General features: G+C 40.0%; 1 protein-coding gene and 1 long non-coding RNA gene across 2 annotated transcripts in view; one reads left to right on the plus strand and one right to left on the minus strand.

The window, feature by feature from the left end:
- Window positions 1-26,010, plus strand: part of trak1b (trafficking protein, kinesin binding 1b) — an 81,993-nt gene that overhangs the window by 13,911 nt on the left and 42,072 nt on the right. Inside the window, exon 7 of the mRNA XM_063185126.1 lies at window positions 3,656-3,786. Coding sequence (XP_063041196.1) covers window positions 3,656-3,786 — 131 coding nt within the window. The remainder of the gene's footprint in view (window positions 1-3,655; window positions 3,787-26,010) is intronic.
- On the minus strand, window positions 15,417-23,534 carry LOC134436099 (uncharacterized). The gene is made up of 6 exons (XR_010032152.1): window positions 23,446-23,534; window positions 21,713-21,815; window positions 21,482-21,584; window positions 20,555-20,660; window positions 17,749-17,815; window positions 15,417-15,496 (listed from the first exon to the last, which is right to left on the minus strand). It is a non-coding gene; the product is annotated as an uncharacterized LOC134436099 (long non-coding RNA).

A 26,010-nucleotide genomic window follows, 5' to 3' on the forward strand; every position in this document is an offset into this window, starting at 1 on the left:
CCCTAACGACCGAAACAGTAGTCCTATTGGAGGAAGATATTTTATGAGATAATGTGCACTTGAGTAGCTCTACGTCATCACCTGAAGTCTGTCCCAATCTATAGTGGAAAATTTGACTTCTCTTTATTCTCGAGGGAATAACTTGCTTTTTAATTTCACTCCAAACGAGGTGAAGTTCAAGTGGAAGTGGAAGTGGTAGTAATGGGACGCAGTCTAACACTATTCTCACTTTTGTTTTGTTATTTGTATGCTTTTGCGACACCTTTATCGGAACAGTCATGCTAATGAAGCACAGTATGAGTTTTAATTCGGCTTTCGCCCAGGCTAGTCTTCGTTACCAGCAAAGACGATAGAGAGAACGTTTCACTCATGTCTTGCCTAGTACGGCATGACCAGAGAAAGTAGATTGGAAAAGAACAATCACTTGCTGGAAAATTATTAGGAAAGGATCAATGACCCACACTTAACTCTTCAATATACCTGTAGATTTCCATTCTAAAAACCCCATTGAAAATGAATGGGATGTTATGTCTGGTGAGTTAGAATGTCGATACCACCAAAGCACCTTATTGTGGCATGTAAATCTACGGGTATATTGAAGAGTTAAGTGTGGGTCACCGGATCAAACAAACGAAAACAGCTGACAGCAAAGCATGAAGGAAATCTGGGCTTCCATAAATCCATGCAATGCCACTGTCATTGATTTCAATGTTTAACACAGCATTCCAGTGACAAAGGCAAAGCAATACATAATAATCTCCTGGCTGCATTTCGCACGCAACTAGGCTAGTATCCAAATACACACATACTGTAAGTAAAACAATTAATAGTCGTCCATTTAGGTGGCAAAAGGGCCGGAGGACTGCACAACGGTGGTGTGCACACAACCCCAGGTAGCGCAGGAGAGAAGCTGTGTGCGCATGACACAGTGGAGCACGACATGGTACGCATGCTTAGTAAATCTCACGTAAGCCTTGTCATACGACGAGTTCGGCGCTCATTTCTATGATGGTTTCTACGCTAGTTTGATAAGCCTCACTCTACAACACCAGACTTGCTAGGAAAGCCAAAAACATCACCTCTGACCCTACACACCCAGCACACCACCTATTCACACTCTTGCCTTCAGGGAAAAGGTACCGCAGTATCCCAAGCAACACCACACGCTCTAGGGACAGTACCTACCCACAAGCCATCCGTCACTTAAATACGCACTAGCACTTTACAGCTACTCCACTACCTGGCCTTCCTACCTCCTTTGTTACTGTGCACAATGCTACTACTGTTCTGTACATACCATGCACTTTAAATATTCCATTGCATTTTTCTACATCTCCAATGTTCTGTATGCCATTCCCTGTTTATTTATTTATGTACCCCCCTGTTTCATACCCCCCCCCCCCCCCCCGTTTAGTGTCTTTTGTTGTGTTGTTGTGTGAGCACACCAAGTAACATTCCTAACAACTGTATTTTTATACTGTTGATATGGCTAACTAAACTTGAACTTGAACTTAAATGAGGGCCAATATGTACTTGTAAATACAGTATGGCCGCCAAGCCTCTGGTACGTGCACACATATGATTTGTTGGAGGTACAACTCAATCTGGTATTGAGTAAAGTTACATTATTACATTACATTACATACTTACAATACATTGCACTTACAGTTATTATTTTTCAGGGTATTGGTTACAGTCCCTGGAGCAATGTGGGGTTAGGTGCCTTGCTCAAGGGCTCTTCAAAGTTCAAAAGTTCAAAGTACTTTATTTGCCATTTGTGCATAAACTAGTAGTCCAAGCACATAGGAACTCTTGTGCAGGCCCTCTGAGTTAATGAATAGAATTAAATCGAAAAATAGGAAGACAAAATACATTAAAAAGTGATAAAAATCAAAGAGATCAAAAGAATAATAAAAAATGAGGATCAAATGTTCTTTTTTTTGCCATCAGCCTCACTGTTGCTGGGAAGAAACTGTTGAAAAACCTTGCTTTTCTGGTAGGAATGCTGTCCGCTCTACTGTGTCTCAGTTTGTATGTGCAGTTCTTGTGTTTGAGCAGAGAGTTAGCTGGATAGAGTGGGTCTTTAATGATTCTCTCTGCTCTACTATGGCTGCGCTGTACATATATGGAGTCCATGGAGGGAAGTGCTGTGCCTATAATCCTATAAAGCAGTCTATAAGTGCCTATAAAGCAGTCTGGATTATTCTTTGCAAAGACTTTCTTTCAGCCTGAGTGATGTTGCCATACCATACAGTGATGCCTGTTGTGAGGATGCTCTCTATAAGTCCTCTGTAGGCCTGGGTAAGAGGGCAGTAATTCAGACCAGCCTTCCTAAGCATCCTAATAAAGTACAGCCTTTGCTGGGCTTTTTTCACGATGGATGTGGTGTTCAGACTCCAGCTCAGGTTTGATGTTACTTGCATGCCTAGGAATTTATGACTTTTAGCGCTCACCACCTCTGTCCCTTTAATATGCAGAGCCTGTAGGGGAGGAGGATGTTTTCTAAAGTCCACTATAATTTCCCTCGTCTTGTCTGTGTTGAGGATGAGGTCGTTTGTCTCCCCATAGTCAATGATGTAGTTCACAACAGACCTGTATCCTGACTCGTCCCCTTCGTTGATGAGCCCCAGGATGGTAGTATCATCAGCATATTTGATGATGATGGTGTTGTAATGGCTTGAGAGAAGGTCATGGGTATACCGTGTGAAGAGTGTGAAGACACTTCAGCCATGGATGGAGATGTAGGGAGAGGTCAGGGGGGATTCGAACCTGCAACCCCTAGATTGAAAGACCAACTCTCTAACCACTAGGCCACGGCTGCCCGGGCTGCCCCACCTAAGTTCCATTGTGATTTCCCCATGAACATCAGGAAATGTTAAAAGTGTAAAAATATGAAGTTTGACATTCTGCTCTGATGATGGAATACAGACACGAAAAATATATTAAGGGCATTTTCACTTCTAGTCCCCTTTAAGTGAATCTCTTGGTCCGCTTTAAGTGGACCAAAAGGTGAACGGACTCAATTCTGTTTTTTGCTCATATTGTGAGTGTATTACAAAAATAATTGACTGCTCTTTCTGGCTTTTATGGTGTGTCTGTCCTCACACCCGGTCCTCTAGAGCAGTGATTCTCAAACTCTGGGCCGGGGCCCACTGATGGGCCCTGAAGATATTCCAAGTGGGCCTTGAAATCATTTTCTAAAAATCAAAGTCATATTTTTGCATGTGTGTTCCTGTGAATTTTTTTGAGTTGTACTGTTTATTGGTCCTGTTGTGGGCCCCCAAACGCAAATTTCAAGTGGGCCCCAGGTTGGAAAAGGTTGAGAACCTCTGCTCTAGAGCTCTCCTTAATTGATTGCACCTAGTCACAAGTGCAACTTGTCAGGACTCATAAGCGAATCGTACTGAGACCACGTCAATGAAGGTTCACTTCCAAGTGGTCTGGGTACACTTTTATTTGGAACGTTCACATATGCACAGAAAATGCTGAGTCACAGGTCTGAGTTCGCTTAAATGGCTGAAAGGGACCAAGTGTGAAAACCCTATTAGAAGCCAGAACGGATGTGGCTTGAAGAATCTCAGTACTCCGGTCACCTCTTTTGGCTGACTGGCAGCAAGCAAATGATTTGTTTTGTTTTGTGTGTATTTATTACCAGAGCAATCCAGCCTTCAGATCTCCACAATAGCTGAGGAGCTTGCAAAGAAGACTGAGGATGCCTCTCGTCAGCAAGAAGAGATCACCTACCTGCTGTCCCAAATTGTGGACTTGCAAAAGAAAGCAAAAATGGTGAGAATTGGGGGCGGTTCTTGACCGAAAGTACAGGGGAGGGCGAGGTGGGCCATTATTTTTTCAGAGGGGCACATAAATTGATATTTATCAATCATTTTTTAATGTTGTAAATATATAATATACAAAAATGTTTATCATGTCGGGGTCATTGGCTGTTCAGCACAGGGGCCACAACAGGGGCCAGGAGGAAATCTACAGGGGCCCTGACAAACCCTGGCCCCTGTCTAGAACATGGTGAGAATGTCCCACACATTCATAGAAACCCATTGCCTGCTACTTTCCGCACGATGGGTCACATTTCGCCAAGATTTTGAATGGAAGTGAATGGAGAGAGTCTAAATCCTGATTCTGTTTGACAAGGATTTCACATATGAGCAGTGAACTAGAAAGGTGCGCTGTGTAATATTTTTTGCAGTTTAATTCCAGAATTCATGCTGCCCATTCATTAATGTTACCTTTTTCATGAATACTTAACACCACCATCAAATTCTAACGACTCATTATGAGTGGGAAAGTTGCACTTTTCACACATGAAAAGATGGATCTTTTGCATGGTCCGTCATTTTAAATTTTCAGAAATGGGCGTTTTTAGCTGCAAAACTTTCTGTACTTTGGTCATACTAGTTTGTTACTTTGTGAATATTCAATAGGCAGCAGCACAGTTTCAATGAGCAGCATAGTTGCAATACCTACTCTGGCCACAATCTTACACAGTGCACCTTTAAAGATTTGATTTGCGGGAAGACCACTCCTTTTCTATGGAACGCTAAATGAGCCAAATAAATACGCCAACAAATAATTAATTAAATGTGTCATTCATTTATTTAAAGTAGAATTAAATACTTAAAAGTGGCATTAAATATATAATTCATTAAAGTATTCCTTTCACCATTTAAGTAATTATTGAATTATATTCATTTAATTATTTCATGACCCGTGTGTTTCAGCACATCATGAAATAATTTTATCTATCAAACTCACCCATTAAAGTCTGTGGGCTAGGGTGCATCAGATGCCCCCTATGAAAAGATATTGCCTTGGCCCTATAGTAAAAATGTTCTACACCCAGTAGAAACACACTGTGTAAAATATTTTGAAATTTGGATGAAGTCTACCGGGGCCACCAGCCCCATGAAAATACAAAATAATGGTGATAGTCAGAATCTTGGAATAGAAATGGACATTTTGCTGCATAAAGCTACCCAATAAAAAACATATTGTCTCAGCTCTGTGATAAAAATTTTCTATGCACAGTAAAGTCACTCTGTGTAAAATATGTTGAAATTTAGATGAATTCTACTGGGTCCACCAGGCCCATGAAAATACAAAATAATGGTGATGGTGATGGGCAACCTGGATTCCAAAAGTTCAGTGCCACATATTCCAAATGACATACCTAGTTTTACCTTTCCAGTTAGGGCAATTGGACAGGTAAAACCAGGTAATTTGAAATCTGTGGCACTGGATTGTAGCTTTTGAATCTAGGTTTGCCATTGTCTTAAAACAGAGGTGGACAAACCGCGTGACACATTTGCCCCAGCCAATATAATGAACCAGCTGAGCCTAATTACCACTTAAGCCAGGATGATGAGGTAATTAGTGAGATCACCTGTATTGGGAGCACAAACAGAAGGAATATCTAAGCAGGTTGTGTATTCAGTCGATCCACTTACACAGACTTCAGTCTCAGGACAGACTGATGGTCAAACTGCTATATTTAGGCAAATTTGCTATTTTGCAACACAATATCAATTCCTTGCTGCTGCCTTGGACCACTGCTAGTATCAAGCAAGAGATTGCAAAGCTGCATGACTGTTGTATTTGTGTGTTTCACCTGTGGGCCTACAATTCATGGAGGAACATCTGTACTAAAGCTGTGAATGTTCCTTGGAATGCCTAGGCTACAAAGCAGTCAGTGCTACTGTATTGAAGAGTGCCATTACTTCTTTATCCCATTGCCTATGGTAGTATTTCACTTTACTCCATCAGATGAGTACCATAACTTACCTGAGAGGCCCTTGGCAATGGACTCTGGACCTGGTGATACCCATGACATACCTAGAAGCCACTTAAGTACAGGTTTTGGGAAGCCACTCTTTCCAACATCACATACAGTTGTATTGTATGTACTCTATTGAACTACTGCAGGGATTTCTTAAAAAAACACAAGTCATTCCAAGGAGCATTCACAGCTTTAGTACAGATGCTCCACCGGGTATTAACAGCTACCTGTACAATCCTGTAGGCCCACAGGTGAAGCACACAAAAGTCATACAACTTCGTAATCTCTTGCTTGATACTGGCAGTGGGTCAGCTGGTTCATTATATTGGCTATATTTGGAATATGTGGCACTGGACTTTGGAATCCAGGTTGCCCATCACTATCACCATTGTTTTGTATTTTCATGGGCCTGGTGGACCCAGTAGAATTAATCTAAATTTCAACACATTTTCCACAGAGTGATTTTACTGTGCATAGAACATTTTTTATCACACAGCTGAGACAATATGCAGCAAAATGTCAATTTCTATTCAGGGCTGGACTGGGCGATAAATAGGGCCCGGGCACTTTTGGATTTAAGGGGGCCCCCCTCATTATTATTAGTGCCGGAGAACTGACTCACCGGTGGGCCCCGCACCCTCATGGGCCCCTATTTTCAGTAATGTAAACAAAAAAAAAATGGGGTCCACGAGGGTGCGGGGCTCACCGGGAAATGCCCGCCATGCCAGATGGCCAGTCCAGCCCTGTTTCTATCCAAGATTTTGACTATCACCATTATTTTCTATTTTCATGGGGCTGGTGGCCCCGGTAGACTTCATCCGAATTTCAAAATATTTTACACAGAGTGATTTTACTGTGCATAGAACATTTTTATCACAGAGCTGAGACAATATGTTTTTTATTGGGTAGCTTTATGCAGCAAAATGTCCATTTCTATTCCAAGATTCTGACTATCACCATTATTTTGTATTTTCATGGGGCTGGTGGCCCCGGTAGACTTCATCCAAATTTCAAAATATTTTACACAGTGTGTTTTTACTGGGTGTAGAACATTTTTACTATAGGGCCAAGGCAATATCTTTTCATAGGGGGCAACTGATGCACCCTACTGTGGGCGTATCCTAAAATCTGAGTGGTTGCACTGCCTATCAAGTCAAAACAGATAGAGCGTAGAGCTGATCATAGGAAAGATTTTGTCGGACGTTCTGTCATAAAGATTGAAATGGGTGTGTAACGCGAATCACCCAGATCGGTGAGGTAAAAGGTGACCTGCCAGCATTCATTCACCGCGATCAACATTTCAACTGGTAAGTCCATTTTTATAAAAATGTGTACATTTACACATGGTTAATGTTTTAACCTAGGTTAAGCAAGTTCAATTTGAACGGAAGGGCTAACCTTAGCAAGCAGCTGTATACCAGCTAGCTTACTGTGTTCCCAGATAGTGGTTGTGCTACTATTGAGATATAATGGGCTATGGCAGATAGTATATTCATCTGTTTTTTTGGTTTTTTCACTAAAAGCCCATGATATGTTGTTTAGCAAAATGCGGTTTGTTTAGCTGGACGTTCGATATTCGATTTGATATTCTGAAAAAATGTTTCCGTATTCGGTTACACACACGAATACGACAAAACTGCTTGATGTAGTCTTACCTACTTTTCACTGCTCGGATGTATCAATGCACAATTTTACACCTTTCGCCGTTGCCGAATTCTGGCTCAAAATCGCTGTTAAGTGACTCGACCGCTGCACTTCCTCTAAGGTCTATGTAAGGGACCGTCAACAAATATCACATCAATTGTGCACTATCACCACAAAGCAACCAAAGCGCAATCATAATAGCGTAGACCGGTGTGGTAGATGGCAAAATAAATGGCCCTGACTAGAGATCAGATTTAGCTCATAGGTCACATGACTGTGAAACAGTACATGACAATGAGCATATTTATTTGGGGGGAAAAAAACAAAAACTCATCCAAACCACCATTATCCAAATAGTTGTAGTGGATGCCAAATAAATGGGCCTAGCTACTGCAGGTACACAATTAGCTCATAGGTCACATGACTGTGAAACAGTACATAATACAAATTAGTGCATAGGTCACATGACTCTGAAACAGGACACAATAAAGCTAGATTTATGCTTCGGACGCAGAGCCTCTGCGTCCGTCCGTCTTCTGTCTGTGCGAGTCCACGCCCCCCTCGCAGAGGCTCTGCGCCCGTCGTTGAGCGCCTCGAAAAAATTCTAACTATCCGTCGGACGGACGCGGAGGACGCAGACAAAAAGGCGCTATGATTGGTCGTCTCGCCACTTCCTTGTTCTGTTCTTGTGGCAGCACAATGCCAGTAGTTTGCGATAGCAGAGCTGTATTCTGTTAAAAACTATATTAATGCCTTGTGCGTAAATGTGTGTAAATACACGAAGCTACAAGCTAAGTAACAAACAATGCATCAGTTGAACACTTGTGGCACAATGCCTGTGGTTTTACTACCGTAGATTCCTCCACCGAATGTAAACACACATCGGCAGAATCAACTGTCTTTACATGCTTGCATTTTCTGCTCGTGAAAACAGACTGGGTATGTCAAATAATGATACCAGTGTATTGCCTTTGCAATTTGTATGAAAATACCTAGCTAACCGGGCTAGAAAGCAACATTGCTTAATAATGACCGCAGTGCTTACAATGCAGTTAAAGTAATCACACAATTTCAAATGTGTCTCGCGACGAGACCTCGGACCTCGCAGAACTCGCAGATGCATGAATACAATGTTGGTTTGTGGCCACTCCCACACTACTTTTGACGAGCGCAGTTGCAGAAGTCTAATCTGACCTTAATAAGCATATTTTATGGAAAAATAATCACAAAAAAATCAACTAAGCCACCATTTTCCAAATACTTGAGTGAAGTAGATGCCAAATAAATGGGCCCAAGTACTACAGGTCAAATTTAGTGCATAGGTCACATGACTCTGAAACAGGACACAATCATAAGCATATTTTATGGAAAAATAATCAGAAAAAATCAACTAAGCCACCATTTTCAAAATACTTGAGTGTAGTAGATGCCAAATAAATAAACTTTCAGAAGTCACATGGGTCAGGTATAAACACGTTCATATTGTAAAACTCACAAAGAATTAATATATAGAGGCATTGAAAGAATGGTAAGAAAATGCTGAAAAGTAAAAAATGCTGAATATAAGAATGCTGAATAGTAAAAAAAAAACCCTGAATAGTAGGAAATAGAATGGTGGATAAAGACAGCATAGACAACATAATGACACACTCCCTTTGGCAGACACTGTTACTCAAAGTCAGTGGCGATTTCTGGTCTTTGAAATAAGGGACGCTGAACCTCGTGTCATAGCTTACGAGATTCTTTTTTTACAAAAACGCCCTAAGTGGTGAATTTTGAGCTCTTCAGACAAACTCCTTGCTGGTCTCAGTCTTTACCATGCTGCGTTAATTGCATCCTTACTCACTCCATCACTTAATTTAATCTATAATATAAAATAAGATCCAAATGTTTGCGTTGTAATAGGATACCTCTTACAGCAACAGTTCACATAATTACCGTAATGCACTCAACAACAGAATACCCCACTGGGATGATCATTTTAGACACAAAAGTTACGTGCCCATGATAGAACTAGGATGCTGCCAACCACTTGTGGTGTGCCGGTAGAGAAGGCTAGAGTAGACTAAACACATGCACGCCTCGGTTATGGCACATCATACAGATGTCGCTTCATCCAAAGAACCGTCAACTCTCCCACATCATCCGCACTAGTTCGATATGCAGTGTATTTCCAAGCACAACATGCTGAATAGAAGCTGCAGGGCACCGCAGCCAAAGCCAGTAGGCTACCAGTAGCGGACCAAAAACTGTCAGTAGGCTAAATGTAAACAATTGGCAAGAAAGCAGTACTTGTCAGTCATCTTTGTGAATTTGTTCGCCAACAATGAATGAGTGGTTTGTGCAATTCCGACCACGTCTTCAAGCACAAGGAACGGGGCAGGGCAGACAGACAGACAAACTTGGAAGATGCTTTTGTCGCCCATCCATCATGAAATAGAACGCACAGCTCGTCTCAACGTGCTAAGTCAAGATAATTCATGAAACCTCTACAGTGATTTAATCATGAGTTTGTAACACATCAGAAATTATTTTCGTTTCGACATAAAAATGATCCTGCTGGTCCCCACCGTCACTAGTGAGCTACTCTGCCCATGGCAGGAGTTTCGCTAACAACAAGAAGCTAGCAGAGCTCTATAGCGAAAGCAAGATGCACAAGCAAAACTACGTCAGATTACACAGACAGACAAATTGAAAACTTCTGAATGTAATACATTGGTCTACCAGTTTGTTCAGATTGGTGGTAGCACTGCAGGTAAACAACAGAGCACTTTTTACGGTCTTTGACAGTAGATGGGTCCACATCAAACCGATTCATTTTCTGAAACGGTAGCCTACACCAGTTTACTGAAGCAAAGTTATAAGGAAACGTCCGTGTGGGGATCCTGTCGTTATGATTAAATCCAAATGTTTGTGTTGACACTTAAAATAAATAAAATAAATACGTAAAATAAATAGCATCTCAATAACTTGATGTGAAACTCATTCAACTGAAGCCCTTGTCATGATGATGATGATGGCTCGTGGAAGTACAGTGCTAGTGGGTGGTTAGCATTCGTCAACTCTCCTGTCAATCATATTCATATTCATATTTCTCCAATCACCCTGCGTGCCGCTCAGCGTCCAGTCCAGCCGAGGCTCATTCACCCCAAGGGAAGCTAAGCGTCTGGGTGGGACATAATTTTGGCATTTTCATCCAATGCCTGTCGAGTTTAGCGGCGAGGGAAAATATGCTCCTTGCAGTCCCAGAGACTTCAAGCGTCTATGAGGAAATGCATTGACCAGAAAGCGGTAGCCCACACTGACCAGACCTAAAGTAGGATAACGACTGATTATGAATGAACCTCTCGTTTTCATGTCGTTTGAACACATATAACATTTAATATGAACACGTCGGCAGGACAAGGGACTCTCAGCTTCCCTTGAAGTCTTAAGAGAATCGCCTCTGCTCAAAATTGTTACACATAATATAACAATAAATGTCTCAATTGTTTAACAGTTGACCAATAATGATTATCAAACCCTTACTATGACAGTTAAGGGTTTATCGAAGTGAAAATACTGTAGGCCCTAGGCCCTATAGGGGGCAAATTATTATCAGCAGCTGTAGCATACCAGCTATATTGTATTGATGATATTCATAGAACCTACTAGGGCTGCAGCTAACGATAATTTTAATAGTCGACTAATCCAGTGTTTCTCAACCTTTTTTTAGGCGAGGCACCCTTTCAATTCATGAAAAATGTCAAGGCACCCCAAACCAACAAGCAGTAACATGGCATCGCATCCGATACCACACAAGCTTAGAAAAGTAACACATTTGGTCACACGACCTACGTTCGAAGTTGCAGCTTACTGGGGTGACCTAAATTTACTTTATTGTGCGTAAATGGCAGATGAAAGATTCCACTGACTAGCATTAACTTATCAATTTAGACAAATATGTATTATATTACATAATTTATTTATCAGCCACTTTTCTGTGGCACCCCTGAGGGGGGCCCGCGGCACCCCAGGGTGCCCCGGCACCCCTGTTGAGAAACACTGAACTAATCGATAGATCTACTTACGATTAGTCGTGGAAAAAAAAGAGATTTACCTTTGACAAACCTTCTCGGCCTCTTGCGCAGGGACGTGAAAAAAATCTTTCAGCTCACATTGATCTTTAACTCAGGATAGTATCTTATTTAATCCAAGATACGACGTCCAATTCATACGTGCTGGACAATTTTAGGATTCAATAAAGTAATAAAGCTGATATAGTACCCATATATCAAGAGTAAGAGCATGTCAGAAGATTGAACAAAGGTCTCTAGTCTCTAGGCTTCTTTGTGGAAAACTAACAGTCTATAGCAGCCTGTAGATGGAGTAAACATGTACAGCATCACAACTTCTTCACTGTAACAAATATGTGGCATATTTCAGTCCCTCCAGTTTTTCGCGATTCAGCGATCGCGTGGATTCATGCAAATTCAATGATATTCCGCATAATTTCACGATGCCACGTAATTCCTGTAAAGCCGCATTTTCCCCGCAAATTTTCCCCTTTGTCCCTGTGAGGATGTGAATTCTCTTCCCCTCTTCACCGCTCCGTTTGTGAATGCGCACGGACAGCATTGGCAACAGCAAGCGCATAAAGTGACTCTCTCTCTCTCTCTCTCTCTCTCTTTGGGGTGCGCAAACGGAGCACTCGCATTCGTTGACACACACACATAGACGCACACGCATACAATACTGATTCTGGACTTGAGCATGGCTAAAATTAACTTTGTTGTGTCGGGTTTTGTTGGGGGGAAGGTTTGGAACTTAAGGGGGGAAAGTTTGGACGGTTTTGGTCGTCGCGGGCGACGCCATTAACCACGAGGTTATTTCATATAGGCTAGCGCATTTCATGTTCCACACACTTTGCCGTTAAAACAGTCCCTCCATAACATCCACAGCATCTAGCGAGGCGCCTGCTAGCATGTTCTACTACCCAACGCACCACAGTTTCCCCGCCAGTCCACTCATTCACTCGGCACAAACTTTCAGCATCAGTCCACTGCACACACCAGCTCCGCCTCCATCCACAGCGAAAGCTCTTCCGCTGGGAGAGCGCATCTTTTCTGTCATATTCAACTGTCAATCAAACCCTCGTGCAGTTTGCGATCGATATTGTTTGTTATTTTTGCCATTTAGTTCTTTCTTTGTATTTTTGGTTATGGTATTATGACATGTCATTGGTGGGGGTGTAAAGTATATGTATTTTGATATTGTTTTGGCCAATTTTAATTCTGTAAATCCCAGAAAGGGGCGCAAAATCTTTGCAAAAAATGAGAAAATGCCGCCACAAAATCAGACATTTTGACCGCAAAAATCACAAAATCCCAGTGCAAAATCCTGGAGGGACTGATATTTGGATAGTCCATGCCTCTTTCACTGCTTGTAAATATCATTAATAATTATTGATGGCTAGTTTTCCTCTTGTTATTTATGCCTCCAATAGATACTTTGACTAGAACGTTAACTTGGCTCAGTTCATGCTGAAAAGAAGATACAATTCTTTACAAAGAGGAACATTTATTAAATCTGTTCAATCGTGTTTCTGCAGGGAAAGTGAAAGAACAAAATACAGGAAATTGATCTGAAGTGCACAAAATGTGTATCAATGTGAAGAGGTTAGAATAACGTATTACAGTAGTTGCATAAAGATGGCTTACAAGTCTACATCAATTGCAAGATTTAAAGGATTTTAAGGATTTATAGGTTGCATGCATAGAAATACTAAAACATGCAGTGAAATTAGAGTTGTGTGCCTATACTGGGCGTAGCAAGGTTTCTCGCAGGGGAGCTGTCCGCAGCAGCCTCCTCTGGTTTTTGTGGACACGTCGTGGAACTCATCCCTATCTGCAACCTTGGTTGACCACCTCAGTGCTATGATGTGTTTGGCATCGGCCTGGATGGCAGGTTGACTGCAGTTAAACATGGGAAGAAAGATAAACCAAGTTGTGCAGAATTATATAAACAAGACTGAACTGGAATATACATACATTTAGGAAAATCATGGTGTAACTAAGAATGGTGATCACTTACACGTAATGGTGTAACTGAACCTTGGGGCCCACCTCTGACCCAATAAACATCACAAAACCCACAAACCAATATTATTTAAAGGCGCACTTGGAACACTGTCCACATTGCGCCCAGTTTGAGAATGAGTGCACTCACTCTACAAATTAAAAATGTGGGTATGTTAGAGCTGAATGAACACATTGTAATGGAAAGCATGTGTGTGGTGAGTTGTATAGTAAGTGAGTGTGTCTGAGAGTGCATGACTGATTGTATAGTTAGGTTTTTTTGCAATGATACAAGCATGACGTGTTCTGTCTTCGTGTATAATAAAAGTGTAGTACTAGACTACAATGATGATACAGGCCTTGTTTATCTGCTGTTTTCATTGGACTGGCTCTCTGATCCAGGTGTTGTGGGCAGTCAGGCTTTGTTGATTATACACTGTAAAAACATTATTGTAGTTTTTACAGTAACTTACTGGCAGCTGGATGCCAATAAATTACTGTAATATAATTTACAGTACCCTTACTGTATATTGGTTTACAGTACCAATCAGCACTACTGTTAATCCAGTTACAGTACCAATCTAAAGTACTGTATGTCAGTTTACAGTACCAATCCAAACTACTGTAAGGAGTACAGTACTTTACTGGCATCCAGCTGCCAGTAACATTCAAATTACTGTATATCAGTTTACAGTACCAATTCCAATTACTGTATATCGATTTACAGTACTGATCCAAATTATTGTAAGGAGTACAGTACTTTAATGGCATCCAGCTGCCAGTAACTTTTTCAACTACTGTAGTTTGTTTACAGTATTTTTGTTGTATTTTAATTTACAACATTCCGCAAGAGAATGTCAGGGAGCTCTACAAAGGCATCACATTCTCCTATAATTCAGATATTCTAGTTACCAGTCAGATCAAAAACACATTAAAAAGTTTTTAAAAGCTACAAGGTAAAGAAATGCTGCAAATGCAAGAGATGCAATCAAAATGTTTAATTAAAACTGGTTAACAATTTAACAACATACTCCAGTAGGAAGGGGGTCCTGCTTCTCACAAATGCACAATCCATAACCTTTGTATATAGTTGAAGAGTTTAGATGCAAAACCCCATAAGTGCCATTTCAGAACATAATCTTGTTTCATTTTTATTTAATACAAAGCTATCAAAATTCCACATTTTTAAAATTTTATTTATGTAATATAACTATTCATATGTATTATCAAGTACATGAATGTAAACCAAACCAACAATGGGGTTCTCTAAAAATATAAAAGTGCAGGTCTTCAGAAATGGAGTTAGGGGGTTTTGCATCTGAACTCTTCAGTTGTATACATATTTTTCTTTTTTTTATTTCATTCACATTGACAAATAAAAAGATTCTATTCTATTAAAATGAGATACCCCAAACATTAATCAAGACAAAACTGTTGTATGGTTTGTGGTGGGTGCTTCAAATTCCAATGTATGCAAAATGGAAAACAGTCCAATATCTCATTTCCTGTTGGGCGTGGCCATATGCTCGTATTGACCTTTTTTTGTTCATCTTAACGAGATAAGTACATACCACAAAGAAGGTCCAGAGTCCGTAGCTTCAACTATATTCTATAACTATAACTATATTCCAGCCCCGAACATCTCTGTGCTAGGGTGCGCAATAGAGTCACTCTTTTAAAAGTCTTATACATGACACAATATCGAAAAACTGTGCCAAATAAGTTTTGAAACGGGGAGAAGGGGGGAAAACACAGCAAGAACAACAGGGCCTCGAGCCTTTGGTGCAATGCTCGGACTGAACTACTTAAAAGAAACAAGTGATTGGAACTTCAAAAGGTCAAGCATTAATAATTCAGCCAGTCAAAATCAACAAGTTCCCTGATGAATGAAGCAACAACAGGGTTGACACTGCTGCTCTTCCTTCGCACCTTTTTACCGGTCTTCTTGCTGGTGATGGACTTGGCCTGGCATTTGGAGCCCTCTGGGTTTATTCTGAGAATGAACCTGTAATCACAATAGGATACAATTAGGAATTCTGAAAAAAGTTTAATTCTCGTGAGTCTTACACTATCCAGCCTTTTTCACACCCAATTTTGGTTAGTCTTATTGAAGTGATATTTCATGTTGTTCCTATTTCTATGCTTGATGCATGCTGCGTAAACACAGTATAAGCGCTCCCTCCATTCAGCCCCCGGTGATGCGGCTAGCTGCCTATCCACGAATGCAATGATTCTGGGATCAGACAGACATTGTTCACCAAGCACACACACACACACACACACACACACACACACACACACACACACACACACACACACACACGGAGCCGGGGGAGGGAGGGACAATTTCAAAAAACATATACTGTCGAGTTTAAATTCAAGTTCCGGTCTTGTTTAGGGAATGCCTGTTGTTATCCAATGTCCAATGTCAAATCAAACGTGCAATATGCTGACAATGTCCTGTCATCATCCCACAGTTACAATGATTGATTAACATGCAGCACTTCCGGTGCATCTAAAGGAGGCTGCTGCAGGCGGCTGCTGAAGGCGGAGACGCATCCCAAACGAGTTTTAATTGTTGGTAACGCACGAGTAGACGCGTTACTGTTATTTATGGGTAACGTAGTAACATAACGGATTACTTTTAATTAGGGGTGGGCATCTGTGTTTAGCCGGACTGAGCCCTGAGGAAGGTCAGTAGACCGAAAGCTTGGCCTATTAAAAAGAACACAAAGGGGATTTAAGTGTGCAGACATTTTTCTTTCAATTAGGGGTGGGCAAAAATGAAAATCTTTAATCGCATTAACTCAATGACTTTCTGTGATTAATCGCATAGCGCGCGAAATCCAAAAATAATAATAATAAATAATAAATAAAATAAAAATATTTTATAAATTAATAAAATAAAATAATTAATTATAATTTGCATATGTACTGTGTAGATAACCTATGTAGGTCCAATATAATATTCCACAATGGAAATGTAGGCTATTTGCCAACCTATCAGTCTAAATTGTATAGGCCTACAGTAGTAGGCTATGCCTATCCAATGTAGGCCTACTGAAACAAATTATTGCATACAATATTACACTAGGGCTATTTAAGATTGTAGGCTACTGAAACGAATATATTAGAAATTAGAAACTCAAATTAGGATGGTCTACATGGGCCTACAAGAAGAAAAAAAAACTTGTCAATTAAAAAAAACCAGGCATGAGATATGTCCCGCCTTCTCTCACTGTCAAAGACTCCCACCTTCTCTCTTATCTGTCGCTGTTATTTAAGGTGTTTCAGCGACTAGAAACTAATTGACTGTCTGTTGGTATTGACAGCAATTACATCTTTCAGTTTCAAAACAATAACGTTGACATGACTAACACTATCTTAAATGCATACGAGGTTGCCGATGTTGCGAAATTATACCATGTTGATACAGCCTACTATGCACGCGAAGCGCCATGTAGAAACTGCAGGCATGCAAACAGGTCAGGGGTGAAAAAGGTGACAAGGGCGCGGCGCGGGGCGGCGCGGCGCAGTGCAAGCGCGCAAACGCAGGTGCACACGTGTGTGTTGTGCGCAGTGGATGATCTTGTATAACAGTCTCAGACTAGGGGGGAGAGGATTTAGCTAAAAAAAAGTCATAAATGGTGAATTTTGAGCATACTGTAGTTATTAGCGACCAAGGGACAGTGAACATGAGAACTGCCAACCTTACTCCATGACTTAGCTGTCATGTCTGATGGCGGGTTGGGTAGATAGCTTGATAAAATAGGTTTTTATCATGATAGAGCAGTGGTTCTCATAGTAAGTTTCCCCAACACCCCATTGACCTCATCAAAACCCTTAGTAGGCCTATTAAAAATAAAATAGGCCAAAATGCCCCCAAATGACACTAAGCACCCCTCCTCTCATCAGTCTCCTAACACCCCCTCAACACTTGCCTGGTTGTCATCTCATGCATATTTAATCATCATTTTCAGACAACTTGCAATAGGCTACAAAAAAAATCTTTGTCAAAGTTTGAATTAGCTACTGAAGTTTTACTCAAACTACTCAAATTTTAGCCTATTCACCTAGTATCTCTTTTAATGTCTCCCTCTAGAAAAAAATGAATAGGAACGCTCCAACTTTGACCTGGAAAAAAGTGTGACATTCCAACTGGTTTCATTGTTGGCTAAAGTCTGTGCTGACTTAAGTCAGTATCTGACAAAAGTATCTGACTAAGCTTAATTACTCATTCCATTGTGTTCACCTTACCAAGTGCAAACAGCCTTGGGGCGTTGGGCAGAGAAAGACTTGCGACATCTGCTGCAGTAGCAGTGACCTAAAAAAAAAAGACAGACACACTTAGCATCTTGCAGCATTACATTACATTACACTGGGATTCACAGTTGTTTTAAAGGTGCACCATGTACGTTTGTGGCCAGAGTAGGTATTGCAACTATGATTCTCATTGAAACTGTGCTGCCAAATTTGATCTTTTCGTGAAAGCTTTGGGACCATCTAATTTGTATGATGTTGGGGTTTCACCAATGTCAAATCGCATCCCTCTACGAATTCACACTACCAGTGTTTCCCTTACAGTGAGTAAACTATGGCTGCCCGCCATAGTTTAAATTTGGCCGCCATAGTTTACGAAAAAAAGAAAGTAAAAAAAAAGAAGGAAAAAAAATATTATTATTATTTTTTTTTAACCAATTTCCGTTTTTGTTACAAACGATTTGAATTACAATTTCCTTCGCATTTTCCTCCTGGAGTAAATACATCAAGTGCTTGAACCACAACCACAAGTGCTTGAAAGACAGAGGGATCAAAAGCCTAGTCAAGTTGTTGTAGTTAACTTGGGTTTGGGAGCAATACAAAAAAAACATTAAGAGAAGGGACAGTTGGGATGAGTGTACTAATATTCCCCAGGCTTTGTTTTACAGTTGTAATGAGTTAGGTGACAGGCCTTCCTTGACACAGCAGAGGAGACATCGGGCTGCATATAGAAATGAATGTGTAATGAATGTGAATATAGACATAAATGTGTAATATGTTGTTCAGTCCTTTTAATGGAAGGAATTTTGAAAAACTGGCCCTGTGAGCAGCACCCCTCATGTAGAATGTGTACGCCTATATGTGTGGGGGAAAAGGCATAGCCTACCCTCTTAGACCCATGTGTCTTACAGTATGTTTCCACGATTTAGGAATGTGCCAATAGAGATGTGAAGGGCGGAAAAGATGGCCTATTGGCAGTAATATTCCATATTAACGGTGCACTGTGTAGGATGGTGGCCAGAATAGGTATTGCAACTATACTGCTCAGTGAAACTGTGCCGTCTAATGCCAAATTCTATCTTGGTTTTCATTAGTATTTACTAAATAATGAACTAATATTTACTAATATGACCAAATTATGTTAAGCTTTTCAGCTAAAATGTCTATTTCTGGAAATTCAAAAATGGCGGACCATGGATAAGATCTCCCTTTTCATGTATGAAAAGTGCCATTTTCCCAGTCACAATGAATTCTTACAATGTGATGGGGGTGGCAAGTAGTCACGAAAAAGGCAACATTTGTGTATGGGCAGTATAACTTCTGAAAAGAACCTACTAAAATATTACTCAGTGCACCTTTAAGGGTGAGGGACTCAGCTAAGATCCACTAGTATACTGGGGACCTTGCCATGTAAGGGAACCCCTGGCCTAATTCATCATTCGTCATTGCTCTTCCATTTGTGGTCTTAGAGTGCCATCTAGTGGATGATTTGTACAATGTCTTTATGTTATCTGAATGACTGCAGAACACACAAGCATGTCTACGGTACATCTTTAGTAGATAAGAAGCTCTAAAAAGATGGCCAGAATAGGTATTGCAACTATGTTGCTCAGTGAAACTGTGCCGTCTACTGCCAAATTCTATCTTGGTTTTCATTAATATTTACTAAATACCGGTAATGAAGTAATGTTTACTAGTATGACCAAATTATTACCGGTATATTAAGCTTTTCAGCTAAAAATGTCTATTTCTGGAAATACAAAATGGTGGACCATGGATAAGATCTCCCTTTTCATGTATGAAAAGTGCAATTTTCCCAATCAGAATTAATTCTTAGGATCATTCGTCTCTGCTCTTCCATTTGTGGTTTGACAGTGCCATCTAGTGGATGATTTGTACACTTTCTTTATGCTATCTGAATGACTGCACAACACACAAGCATGTCTACATATTTAGTGTCCCCACAAATCTACAATACCCTTGTTAACTAGGAAATAGAGTCCTATGTCAAAAATCCATTTTCATATTCTATAATCCATATATAATCCTCAGATTCCAAAATTAAAACCTACGTCAAGTTTCCAGAAGAGCAAGGAGTCTTATTTGTGCAAGCGAACTACATACAAACATACAGGAAGTTGTACTTCACATGCAATCACAGAACAAAAAAAAATATATTGATGAAACTACCAGAAAAGCATGACCCTACAGTTCTGTCATATTCCAAACCTGAAACCTACGTCAAGAACAAGTCCACAAGACCAGACCAAGGAGTCTTGTCTGTGCAAACGAACTATATACAAATATACAGAAAAGCATGACCCTACAGTTCTGTCATATTCCAAAACTGAAACCTATGTCAAGAACAAATCCACAAGAGCAAGGAGTCTTGTCTCTGCAAGCGAACTATATACAAATATACAGCAAGTTACTTCACATACAATCATAAAAGTGAAACCAAAATTATTGATGAAACTACCAGAAAAGCATGACCCTACAGTTCTGTCATATTCCAAAAACGAAAACTAAGTCCACAAGAAGAAGGAGTTTTGCCTGTGCAAACAAACTATGTACAAATAGTACTTCATATCAAACACAGTCATTTGCATGGTCCAGGGGGCTCAAGTACGACCAGAGAGCAACCATCCAGCAATAAGGATATCTTCTCAGCTGCACACAACATTAACACACAACATTAATTTGCATCTCATATTGACAGCATGAAATACATAGCATGTTTAGCACTTTGACTTTTATAAAATACATGGATTGGTTTTGTGTGAATTCATGAACTTAAACTCACCTCTTGCAACAGTGTTTATTTTCTCTGAGGTACACCACACCAGAGGAATCACTCAGTGTAATCAGACAGCTTCCATGTAGGATCCTTCAGTAATATTCTCAGTCATCTGCAAAGCATGACAGCACAAAACGTGAACATGATTATGCATTTATAGGTCTAATTATTACAAGAAAATAATAAAAAATGATAACACCGTCACCACCACGACACAATATGATGATGAATAGGCCTAGAGTATGAAACATCTAAAAGATACATGTCTGTATACATGTAAAATGTTTTTTTTTGTTTGTTTGTTTTATATCATTGATCATTTTCCCAGACGGATTGACAACAGATGGCTCAAAGAATTCAGTGTGCTAAACTGGAGGGCAAAAAGAGCAGATTATCTCTCTTTCTGGATATTTTACTCATCACTTGAAATTAAATCTAAATCTAAATCTAATCTAAGATGTCAAACATAGAGGAGGAGTCCTCAACGATCCTGGAAAATACAACAAATTGACAAAATGTAACCCAAATACTCCAATCAATGAAACGGTGGGCTCAGTGTCATTGGCCTAACAGCAGAAGGCACTAAGGGTGCGTTTGTAAACGGCCGCTCCGAGCACATAACATATTGGTCATGTCATGTATGAGTGTGTTATTCAGACTGTTAGATAGTAGACATTTGAAACACACATTTGGTGCAGAGTTATAAAAAAATGCTTACATTTACAAACTGATTTTTCTCAGCATTTTTAGACATGGTGCTACAAAGGGGATTAATGTACTGTAACCAGGCAGCTGCCATTATTCCTTAACTATCCTGTCAAAATAACACACGGCATGAACAGGACGCATCTCTGATTAACAGTGTGTGCTTCAAACTGTTAAGACATTTGAAACACACATACATGTGGTGTAAATTTGTGAATGGTTGCTAACCTTTAGAAATTCTGTCAATGTTCAGAACTTAGCATTTGCAGATATGGTCCACTACGACCAGAGCTACCATCCAGCAATAAGGATATCTTGGCCATCTTCTCAGCTGCAATAATAACACACAACATTAGAATGCATCTCATATTGACAGCATGAAATACAGAGCAAGTTAGAACTTTGACTTTTTAAAAATACATGGATAGGTTTTGTGTGACTTTATAAACTTGAACTCACCTCTTGCAACAGTGTTTATTTCTCTGAGGTACACCACACCAGAGGAATCACTCCGTGTAATCAGCCAGCTTCCATGTAGGATCCTTCAGCAATATTCTGTCATCTGCAAAGCAAGACAGCACAAAACATGAACATGATTATGTATCAATATGCCTAATTATTACACAAAAATAAAGTTTGAAAAATGATAACACCACCATGACACAATAGGCTGTAGACCTACAATATGAAACATCTATAAGATGCATTTCTTAAATTGTTTTCATTGATCATTTTGCCACACGGATTGACACCAGATGGCTCAAAGAATTCAGTGTGCTAAGCTAGAGGGCACAAAGAACAGATTATATATATCTCTGGATATTTTACTCATCACTTGAAATGAAATCTGATGCATAGCCCACTTGTTAAGACCTCTAACATCACAGGCCTACTAGTAGATCCAAAAAGGATGGGCAAATCAATCTAAATATTTATTGCAGTAACATACAAACTAAGTATCTTTGATCAAGCCAAAAATTAAGCACCCTACACATCTGGGTGTTTCTGGGCTCATTATTTCAGGAGAAATCTGTCAAATAGGTAATGCCTATTTATTGAAAAGAACACGATCTGATGGCTGACAGTGGTTTCTCCCTGAACAGAGAGAACAGTCCAGAGTTGGCAGTAACAGAATGGGACAAAACAGCACACTGTGCACAATAACAAGTTCAGAATCAGTTTACTTACTCACTTCCTTTACACAACGAACAGGGAAAGGCACATGTGTTAAAACATACTTTAGAGCAAGTGTATAGTCAAAATGAGTTCGTTTCTAACAATAAAAATCAGGCATAAGTTGTGGCTACTTCAAGCTTCTGAGTCAGCGAAAAGATAAGCTGATGTTGCTAACGAAGTTCTAGATAGCTCTTCTCTATGGTATTTGTGTTTTACTTTGACTCAAGTACATTAACTGTATATCTTCAGAGCATAATTATACTCAAAGGGAGTTCGTTTTTAACACACAAAAAAAGACTTTAGCTAGCTAATGTTGCTAGCGGACAAGAGATTCATTATTCAGTTTGGCTAGCTCTAATGTTGCTAGCGGACATTTAGCTAGCTCTTAACTTTGGCGCCAGCAGGCTTACAACACTAACTTGGCATGTTGTAACTTCAGAACAAAATTATATTCAAAATGTGTTCGTTTCTAACAAGAAACCAATATTAAGTTATGAATACATCGGGCTATTTCAAACATCCCTCAACAAAGGCAACATGATTTAACCGTTAGACTATAGCTAATTGTTGCTAGCGAACCACCTCATCATGCAGCGCTAGCTCTTTCAGGTGAAGAGGCCGGCGCAAACAATCTCTGGCCGGCGGGGAAGCACTCCCTTCGGCCCTCCTCCAGAAACCACTGATAGCTATGTTGCTAGCGGACATTTAGCTAGGTCTTGACTCTGACATGGGTGTTTTGGCACCACTGGACAAGTTTATAGCTCTTTCGGAGCAAATATATATTGTAAATTTCGTAGAGTTTGTTTCTAACAAAACACAAACTTTCCAACAAAGTTGTGAAAACAACCTAGGGCTAAGTTAGCATACCGGTAGTTATAATAGTGGCCTGTTAGCGGAGGTATGGTCTGAAGACAAATTCATTGCAAATTACCATCCTGAACAAGAAACTGTTTCGTTATTCACTGTATATATGGCATTGTCTTGACATTATTAACGAAACATTGAAACGAACTTACCTCACAAAGTGTTTGAATTTCACCAATATCTCAAACGGCTTTCCTGCAGCACAAAGATGGCGGCTTTGTCAGAAAATTGAGAAGCAGAGTTACGTTGTGGTTGGTCAATTTTTTCCCGGGGATTGTACTACTGTAAATTAATTTACAGTACATCAGTACTGTACATAAGTATCCGTTTATTACCCACAATACTTTGCTCTGCCCAGTAGTGTACTGTATACTCATATACAGTAGATTGTTGCAGGGTTTAAAGTAAGTTACTGCCAGAATTGCGAAAAATCGTTACAGTGTATGCGTAAATAATACACATAACGTCAGATGATCCATGATCAGTGCAAGGTTGCAATCTCAGCTAAATTGATACTGTGCCATTTGTGGAAATAAACTCATATTTCGCCTCCCCTTGAGTTAAATGATCGAGGTTTACCTTCCTCCTGTACTTTCAATCGTTTTCAGCGTATGGCTACCTCCATGCTCCATGCTAGTGATAAACATTGAATCCTATGACACCAGCTGGCAGCTAGAGAAAGGTAAAACTCAATCATTTAACTCACGGAGAGGTGTATGAGCTTATTTCCAAAAATAGCACAGTAGTATAGTAGTAGTAGCCTTTATATGTCCCAGTATGGGCAATTGTTTTGCAGTGGGTGGTACATGTCTCACACCCGCACACACAAAACATTTAACAGATAAAGAACTTTAAAAGAAAAACATGGAAAAGGTGGAGGTGTGTGTGGAACGCTATAGCACTTTTTAGTATACACATGACAGACATAAACACATTAAGTACATAAAACAATAATTGAGGCTACTCATGTGAGGTTACATTGTGGAATACTATGACATTGATAACATCAGTAGGCCTACTGCCCTACAAAGGCAAAATGCAACATTTTTAAAACGTGCTTAACATACCAAATCAGTTTAACGTATTTAACTGCATTACGTGACAATACAGGATTCATACATATTCAAGAGAGCGAAAATAGTCTCGGACCGCTCATGAACGTAACTGGACAGATCTAGTCCCAGAATGTTCTGAAGTTGAACTAGTAAGCCAAGCACTAGGTACTCTACCTTTAATGTATTCTTGATATTCATACCATTTGCTATTGACCAAGCTATCCACCTTGAACTCGTAAACAAATCACTTCATACTTGCTTGCTTTCTATGGTGTGATAAGTAACTGGTAATTTGTTGTCTAGTGATGCCTGCTAATACTATTTTTCTAGCACTAGCACCCTCCTAGAAGAGTATTGCTGGTTGACATCTCGACCCATTCAAAAACTGGAGCGTCCACCAACATTGTTATTGAACAACGTTGGTAATGTTTCTTAGCATGCCATCTACTTTGTTTTGCCAACAAATGACTCGTTGTCTGCGGTCACTCTGTGCTACTTAAGACAAATGCAACTAGCATTACCACGGTGAAAATGAGACCTCGTAGTCAGCTAGTTCCCACGTTTTGTCAGGTTACACAACGGCAAATGCCTTTCAACATTTTCTACATTATCTGTGAGAAAGTGTGTCAAACAACAAACACGATGATGGAGGAGATTTGGTTCCCGGAGCCCTTATAGTGGATAGGCCGCCAGGAAGCCAGGAAGAACTTGAAGGCAGCTGTCATCCTCAATGTATCTCGACAACATGCATCCACTCCTTTTAAAACTTCATTGCCAACAAGCTAATTTTACAAATACATTTTCCTAAAGATAAAACTCTAAGCCTTTGACTTGAAATGTTGACAGTGCTGCAGTCCCAATCACAACCCTTTTCGGTCATATTTCGAATAGAAGCAGCTTTCCTCCTTGATCTATTCATGTCATGTAGGAGGTGTTACTCTTCAGACCAAATCAGTCGATTCCACCAGATTGGCACTAGTCCCGCCCGTTTGCGTCAGTGGTTCCACCCACTGACTTTGATGGGTGAGATTGGCAGATTCATTTAATTAATGATGTGAAGAAACACACGTAACATGAACTATTTAAAAAAGAAAAATTAAATAATTAATTGAATTGCGAAAGAAATATTTAACATTACATTATTTAAATTGCCATTTAATTCATAAATTATGTATTTAATGCCCCTTTTAAGTACTTAATTCTACTCTCTATAATTAATTAATGACACATTTAATTAGTTATTTGTTGGTGTCTTTATTTGATTAAGCGTGGCTCATTTCGCGTTCCATACTTTTCAGCAGGCAGCAAATGTTACTTTAGATTTTGTGTGAGACTAGCTAATGGTATAAGTTGGTGTATGGCATTTGTTGCCTTGCCACCTCGGCAACAAATTCAAGTCAAAGTAGCCGCATGAATTTCTAGCCATCAGAAAGAATGAACCTCATGGGACCTGTTAATATGAATTTATGGTCTCTATGTTTCAACCATGTTTTAGTGTACAAGGAAGCCGTACATTGTTGGAAAGCTTTATTGTCCCCTGTCAAATGATATGTGTAACAGGACCGGAGCAGACATCCGTGTATGCATGCATGGCGCCAGTGATGGGCAGTAGCTTCGCTACAAGCTACTAGTTTAACTACATTCCCCAGTAGCTTGGTCGTA

The sequence above is a fragment of the Engraulis encrasicolus genome, chromosome 20 (genome assembly GCF_034702125.1).
Source record: "Engraulis encrasicolus isolate BLACKSEA-1 chromosome 20, IST_EnEncr_1.0, whole genome shotgun sequence".
Lineage (NCBI taxonomy): Eukaryota > Metazoa > Chordata > Actinopteri > Clupeiformes > Engraulidae > Engraulis > Engraulis encrasicolus.